Here is a 6,599-nt window from a genome sequence, read left to right as displayed (position 1 = left end):
GGCTGTTGCTTTTAAGGATTAATCCTCTGTTAACGTGGGGCCTTTTTCGGGCTCATGCTGCCCAGAAAGAGGTACCCGGACTGTCCCTAACTCTTTCTTTCTATTGTCTCATATTGTCCTAGTCCAAATTATTATTACTCTAATTGTATTACTATATTTATAACCATTCTATTACTATCAAACTTTTAAAATTTAAAAAACAAGCGACTGACATTTTTCACAATGGAGACCCAGTAAAATGCTAAAAACACAAGAAGCAGTAGCCTAACCTCGGGCAAGAGGGAAGCATTATTTGGCTTATCAACATTAACTTCAGCTGCGGAGTGGCCTCCTCTGAGAACAAAGCCGGGGATTTACCGGGTCACCCTTCACTGTCCCCAGGTGAGACCCCCACCTGCAGAGCTGCAAGTGCTGGGCTGGGAACCCAAAGCCCCGGGCCCAGAGTCCAGAGCCGGGCCCAGAGCCCAGAGCCCAAACCCCAGAGTCCCGAGCCCCGAGCCCCGTGCCGGGCCCAGAGCCCAGAGCCCAGAGCCCAAACCCCAGAGCCGGGCCCAGAGCCCAGAGCCGGGTCCAGAGCCCAAACCCCAGAGCCCCGTGCCGGGCCCAGAGCCCAGAGCCCCGGGCCCAGAGCCCAAACCCCAGAGCCCCGTGCCGGGCCCAGAGCCCCGAGCCCAGAGCCCCGTGCCAGGCCCAGAGCCCAGAGCCCCGTGCCGGGCCCAGCCCAGCGGGGGCAGCAGCGCAGGGCCCATTCTGCCCCTCTGCCCCTCAGAGCTGCCCCAGCCCTGGGCCAGCCCAGCAAGGAGCTGCAGCTGCTGCAGCCGGGCCAGAGGCGGCTCCAGCACGGGCACAGGGACAGAGCAGCTCTGCCGGCAGCAAAGGTGCCACGGCTGCCATCGCTCACCCGGGCACCAGAAGCTTTGGGCTGAGCTCAGGGCGGCCTCGCAGGGCCCGAGGGGCCGCGGCAAAGATGGACACGGACAATTGCCGAGGGCCGCGGGGACGGCAGCCGGGGAATGGCTCCCGGTGCCAGAGGGCAGGGCTGGCTGGGACCTTGGCAATGAGGAATTGTTCCCTGGCAGGGTGGGCAGGCCCTGCATCCCTGGCACTGCCCAAGGCCAGGCTTGCAGCAGCCTGTGGCAGTGGAAGGCGCCCCTGCCATGGCGGGTTCCCCACAGCCCCTCCCGCCCAGGTCCCCGCTCCGCCTGCGCCTGCTCCTGCTCCTCCTCTTCCTCCTCCTCTTCCCGTCCGTCATCACCGTGCGCGGTCCGGCCGTGCCCGAGCCGGTGTCGGTGCCTTTTGCGGGGCCTTTTCCGGAGCCTTTTGCGGAGTATGACCCGCTGGGCCCGGCGCAGCGCCCCGCCCGGGGCCCGGGCTCTGTCCGCCACCCCCTGGGAGCAGCTGGCGCCGGGCGCGGAGCCGGAGCCGCCGCCGCCAGCCCGGAGCAGGAGGAGGAAGAAGAAGGAGTACGAGAACCAGGACGTGAACGGGTTCGCGGCACACCGCGGGGAGCAGCAGGAGGAGGAGGAGGAGGAGGCACGGAGGAAGGACAGGCGGCGGGAGAGCAGGAGGCTGAGGAGGCAGGAGAGGAAGAAGAACGCCATGGTGAGTCCTGCCCTGCAGGGAGAAAAGGGAGAAACCCTTTCTGCTCAGCGTCTGGGAAGTGTGTCAGCTGGCATGAGCAGTGAGCACAGTTACACCCTTTGTAATAAAATGTGTCGGGTTAAGGCTGGGGGGATGCCTGTGATAGCTTGTCCAAAGTAATCTAATCAAAGCAATACAATTGCAAGCCCTAATTCCTAGTGAAGCTCACACAGAGCACGGTCCTCACTCTGTGGGGAAGAGACAGTAGGTTCAGCGCATCCCACAGATTACGATGGTGTGTTTCCAAGCTTCTCCCTGCTCCTGACCCACTTTTATACCGTTTATTTGCTTTCAGGGGGAGATTCAGTGATTTCAGTCACACATCTTAGTTAGGGGTGGTCGTACCTGGGGAGTGGGTGGCTCAGGGTCACCCTGGGCTGGGATGGGGTCAGAACAAAGACAGGGATTTCACTGCAGCTGCTGATCCCGCAGAGCATCCTCCTTTACCTCCCTTGCCTTTCGGCTGCTGTGTGGGATCAGCTGCAAGGTTCCTTCATCTGCGAGGATTTTGGCATGGCTGTGGGGTCTGTGCCCCGCTCCCATTAGTCCTGCCTGGATGGTGCTCTGTGTCAGGGTCCCATCCAGGGAGCAGCCACTGTGTTTTCCCCTGAAATTTCCCCTTTTAACTCCCAGTCGTTTTCCCACAGCATTGTTAAAAGAGGTACAGCTCTCTCTGTATTTCCCTGTGGTGGTGCTGCTGCTAAGCCCAGCCCTCCCCTGCCACAGGCACAGCGTGTTTCAGGTGAAAGATGGGAAGTTTGGAACAAAAGGAGGCTTTCAGGTCCAGTCGTAGCATTTGGCATGGCTCTCCTAGCTCACTGCTATCTTTGAGGAGCTCCCAGCCACTCTTGGTTCCTGGGAGAAACTAAATCATGCAATTTCAGTGTGTGATTCATCAAACTGTGTGTTGCTGGTTAAAGGGGAAAAGTGTCCATGTTTTGTGGTTTGATGGCAGAGCATAAACTCTCTTCCTGGCTGCTTTTTCCTGGGGACAAAATGGTGTTTGCCCTTTTAGGCCCTGGGATTTCCAGGTTTTCAGTGCTGTTCACGGAATTCATCACTGGATTTTCCTTCCCAAGGTGTGTTTCCACTGCAGAGAGCCTGGCCACGGCGTGGCTGATTGTCCTGCAGTGCTGGAGAGCCAGGACATGGGGACGGGGATCTGCTACCGCTGCGGATCCACGGAGCACGACCTCAGCAAGTGCAGAGCCAAGGTGGATCCAGCTGCTGGTGGGTCTCAGGAGGTTTTGCTGTTTGTGAAATGCTTGGCTCTGAGTTGTCTGAGTGCTGACCCTGAAGCTTTGTGTGCTAGAAATCTAACTTTTCCAGTATTAGCAGGGAGCCTGACAGTATTTTATAGCATGAAGTGATGAAAATATTGTCATTGCACTGCGTTGGGTCTGTGACTTCACCAGGGTTTTGATGTGGACCATAAACCCTGTTGTGGAACTTTGCAGGGCCATTTCCATATGCAAAGTGTTTCATCTGTGGTGAGATGGGACATCTGTCAAGGTCATGTCCGGATAATCCTAAGGGGTTGTATGCTGAAGGTGAGTGTTCTGATTCACTAAATTTAGTGAAACTGAAATTTCTGTGTCCTTCCTACCTGACACAGAGCAAAGTAACTCTGCAATGAGAATGAGAATGTGGCTAAAAGGAATTCCTGTGTATCTTTCAGTGAAAGCAGAGTTAATTCTGGGGAATTCATTGGCAAATAAATTACCTGGGGATTTCTGTTTTAAGGGTAGGTTTAGTATTAAATGACAGAATAAGGTGCAAAGGCTTTGCTTGTGCCTCAGCATCAGGACATGCACCAAGGAACAAAATCCTGTGTGAATGTAGGCAGTGTGTTATGTACATGCACCCAAGTAGGTGGTAGGAACATTCTTACACATTAGCTTAAAATTCTGGGAATTACAAAACACAGGCTGTCACTAAAGGGAGAGCATCTTCAGTCTGAGTAACTTTAATGAGAAATGGGGTCTGACTGAAGGTTTCACTCTTCCATTGGCTCCAACAACCAGCATTCCCTCTCCTGGTGTTTCCCTGCACAAACACGGGGCCTTGGCAAGCTCCAGAGGGTGATCTTGCAGCACAGCTGGAGTGGAACAAAAATCACCTTGCTTTCAAGTGTTTGTATTGTGTATTGAAGTCGGAGGGAGAGACCACCTTGCATTGATCAGCATCACTCCGATTTATTAATCAATCAGGCACCTTTTATAAGTGTTAATTCACTTCATGCATATTGCAAAATCTGAGCTCACAATAGGCCAGAGATAACATACCAACCCCTCCTTATGTTTCCAATACCAAGATTTGGGTTCTCAAAATTATTCTTGCTTTCCCAAAACAGCCAAAGATAGAACATCCACTTGTTATGAGAAAGCTGCCTGAGAACCCTGGTATGCCAGGATGTTTGTCACCTTTACTTGTAATTAAAAATAACCTGAGAACCTCTGCTGTTCACAGAAACAGGCTGTGAGAAGCTGCTCCTCACAGCTGCCTTCTGAGCCATCCCTGAAAAAATCTCCAACAATTGTGGGATTTCGTGTTGTGTAGAATTTCACATCTCAGTACCCGCAGGTGATTACCTGCCTCTCAGGAGCCCCCATCAGTTTCATAAGTTCCTTTGAGTGTGTGTTTCAGCAGAATTCAGCCTGTTTCTCAAAAATGGAGCTTCCAGCAAATCAGAAATACCCAGTGAGCAGTGGCTGGAGTTTGTGGTGTGTGGTGCTGTACAGCACAGCGTGATCCCAAACGGCTGTGTCCCTCACGGACACAGGCAAGGAATTTGGTGGGGTGTTTTTTGGGTGGTTTTACGGTGTTTTTTCCCCCTCAGATGAGTAACAGCTTTCTGTGTGAACAGGTGGGGGCTGCAAGCTGTGTGGCTCTGTGGAGCACTTCAAAAAGGACTGCCCGGAGAAGCAGAACGCAGGTGAGCTGCAGGGCTGTGGGGTGGCTGTGGCTCCAGCTGCTGCTCCGTGTGGCTGTGGGAAGAGGGCTTGGAAGCAGCAGAGGTGCCCTTTTGTTGGGACAGCAACAGGGAGGGTTCCTCCTCAGGGAGGGTGTGGAGGAGGCAGTAAGTTGCGGTGCAAAACTAAGGCAATTCCTTTTTTTTTTTAAAAACAGAAAGTTCATCTTGTGTGTATCTGAAGGCCATATGAAATAATGTGTAAATTTTTTTTTTGGCCAGTAATTGTGCTGCTGTTCACAGTCTGGCAGCTGTACAGCAGAACTGGCTGCTGCTTTTTCCAGATTTCAGTGTGGAGTGGTGGGGCTGATCCCAGTGCCAGGTGCAGGGTGCTGGTGTGTGCAGGCAGCTGTGTCAGGCACCCAGCACAGGGACAAGGAAGGTCTGTCCTGCTGGATTCACAGCTCAGGAACTGCTTCCTTACATGGTGGGGAAAGATTAAAGTAGGTACCCCAAACCCCCACTGTCCTACAGGAGGCAAAGCATCCCAAAAGGGTTTGAAGAATGATCCTGTCACTGGAGTGGTGACACACTTGGGCATTTTCCTACTTAGTTTCTATGACACTTAGTTATTGTGCCCCTTAATAATAAGCCACTTTGGTGAAACTTGTGTAAGAATTATTTATGGCATTCTCTATATCTGATCTTACATTAGTGATATTTTTAGGTCTGAGACCCTATGTAGGATTCTAGGTGTGTACTGCTTTGCCAGTTTAGAGTGGGTCAGATCCAGTCTGAGTGTAAACTTCTAGTATGACAGAAGTTATGACACCAAAAGACTCCAATATTGCCCCAAACTCATCTGCAAATGGCAAGGCTGTCCCCACTTGAGTTTTAGAAGCCTGTAACAAGATTTTTTCTCTATTTTTTCTGGTAAGTTTAGCATCCATGAGGAATGCAAGTGCTGTTTATTTCCCCAAGGGACTTCTTTCAAAACTAGCACCGCTGGTTAAAAGCAGTTGAGTTACTTGGAACTGTGACACCATTGGTGAGAATTGTGATATTTAAGATCATGTGCAGGGTATGATCAGGTGCAGGAGGACAGCTGAGAGCTGGGTAAGGAGTTCAGGCACTACAGATGCCAGTTTGCTCAGGCAGATTGGGCCAGAATCCGTGCCCAGAGGCTGATATGAATTCCCATGGCATTCCCCATGGGCAGCAAGGCAGAATCCCCCCTGCCCTGGGCCCAGCACAGGCTTTGGGGTCCCAGCCCTGCCCCACAGCAGCCCCAGGGCTCCTCCAGGGCTGGGCAGCTCTGCAGGTGGGGTCTCACCTGGGGACAGTGAAGGGTGCCCTGGTAAATCTCCAGCTGTGTTCTCAGAGGAGGCCACTCCGCAGCTGAAATGGTTTTTTATGAGCCGATGTGTGCCGTGCTGGGTGTGTGCCCTGCTGGGGCTCGGCCCAGGCCGTGCAGCGGGCAGGGCTGGCCTGGCACTGCTGTCCTGTGCCCTGCAGAGCAGCTGACTGTCGGGCGCTGGATCCCCGGCCTGAGCGCGGACCACGAGGACGTCGCGGCCGCGCCGGCACCGCAGAGGGCGCAGCCCAAGCGACCCAAGGTTGTCACTTTCTGAAGGCTCCAGCCTCTCAAGGAGTTCTCCTGTGCTGCTGCACTCCAGTGCTGACGACAGAGAGCGGATCCAGAAAATCCAGCGAGCTGCAGAGGAACTGTTGGTTTTCTGTCTCCCCGCATTTTCCTGGTTTGCCTCCCAAACTTGCCTGGCGCACTGTAAAGCTGGGAACAACAGGAGCACAGCAAGTGGCTGTTTTATTAAAGGAATTGTGGGTGTTTTGCTGGATTCTGGTTTGGTTTGGACTTTTCCTTTTAGGAATAATGAACTTACTCCTCCATATGTTCCAGCCTGAGTAGTCTTGTGGTGAAGCTTCAAATCAGCCCTGTGGGCTGCTGGGCTTGGGGTGCAGTTCCTGATGGTTGCAGTGGTAATTATCTGCCATTACCCTGGTTGGTCATTTCATTGTGTTCACTAAC

General features: G+C 53.2%; 1 protein-coding gene across 1 annotated transcript; it reads left to right on the top strand.

Annotated features, from left to right (window-relative positions):
* Nucleotides 1-1,228: 1,228 nt before the first annotated feature.
* ZCCHC9 (zinc finger CCHC-type containing 9) lies at nt 1,229-6,408 on the top strand. The gene is made up of 5 exons (XM_074532697.1): nt 1,229-1,602; nt 2,721-2,871; nt 3,099-3,191; nt 4,508-4,576; nt 6,068-6,408. Exons 1-5 carry the CDS (start codon nt 1,330-1,332, stop codon nt 6,181-6,183), a joined length of 702 nt encoding a protein of 233 aa, XP_074388798.1. The 5' UTR covers nt 1,229-1,329; the 3' UTR covers nt 6,184-6,408.
* Nucleotides 6,409-6,599: the final 191 nt, after the last annotated feature.

The sequence above is a fragment of the Zonotrichia albicollis genome, chromosome Z (genome assembly GCF_047830755.1).
Source record: "Zonotrichia albicollis isolate bZonAlb1 chromosome Z, bZonAlb1.hap1, whole genome shotgun sequence".
In the NCBI taxonomy this organism is placed as follows: domain Eukaryota; kingdom Metazoa; phylum Chordata; class Aves; order Passeriformes; family Passerellidae; genus Zonotrichia; species Zonotrichia albicollis.
Note: the sequence above shows the minus strand (reverse complement) of the source record. Positions and strands in the feature narration are given on the sequence as shown.

What these genes read in the sequence shown, in the direction of transcription:
- ZCCHC9 (XM_074532697.1), top strand. Translation starts at nt 1,330, where the DNA reads ATGACCCGCTGGGCCCGGCGCAGCGCCCCGCCCGGGGCCCGGGCTCTG. An exon ending in AGAGGAAGAAGAACGCCATG is followed by an intron (nt 1,603 to 2,720) that starts GTGAGTCCTGCC and finishes TTCCTTCCCAAG; the next exon opens with GTGTGTTTCCACTGCAGAGA. An exon ending in CAAGGTGGATCCAGCTGCTG is followed by an intron (nt 2,872 to 3,098) that starts GTGGGTCTCAGG and finishes GGAACTTTGCAG; the next exon opens with GGCCATTTCCATATGCAAAG.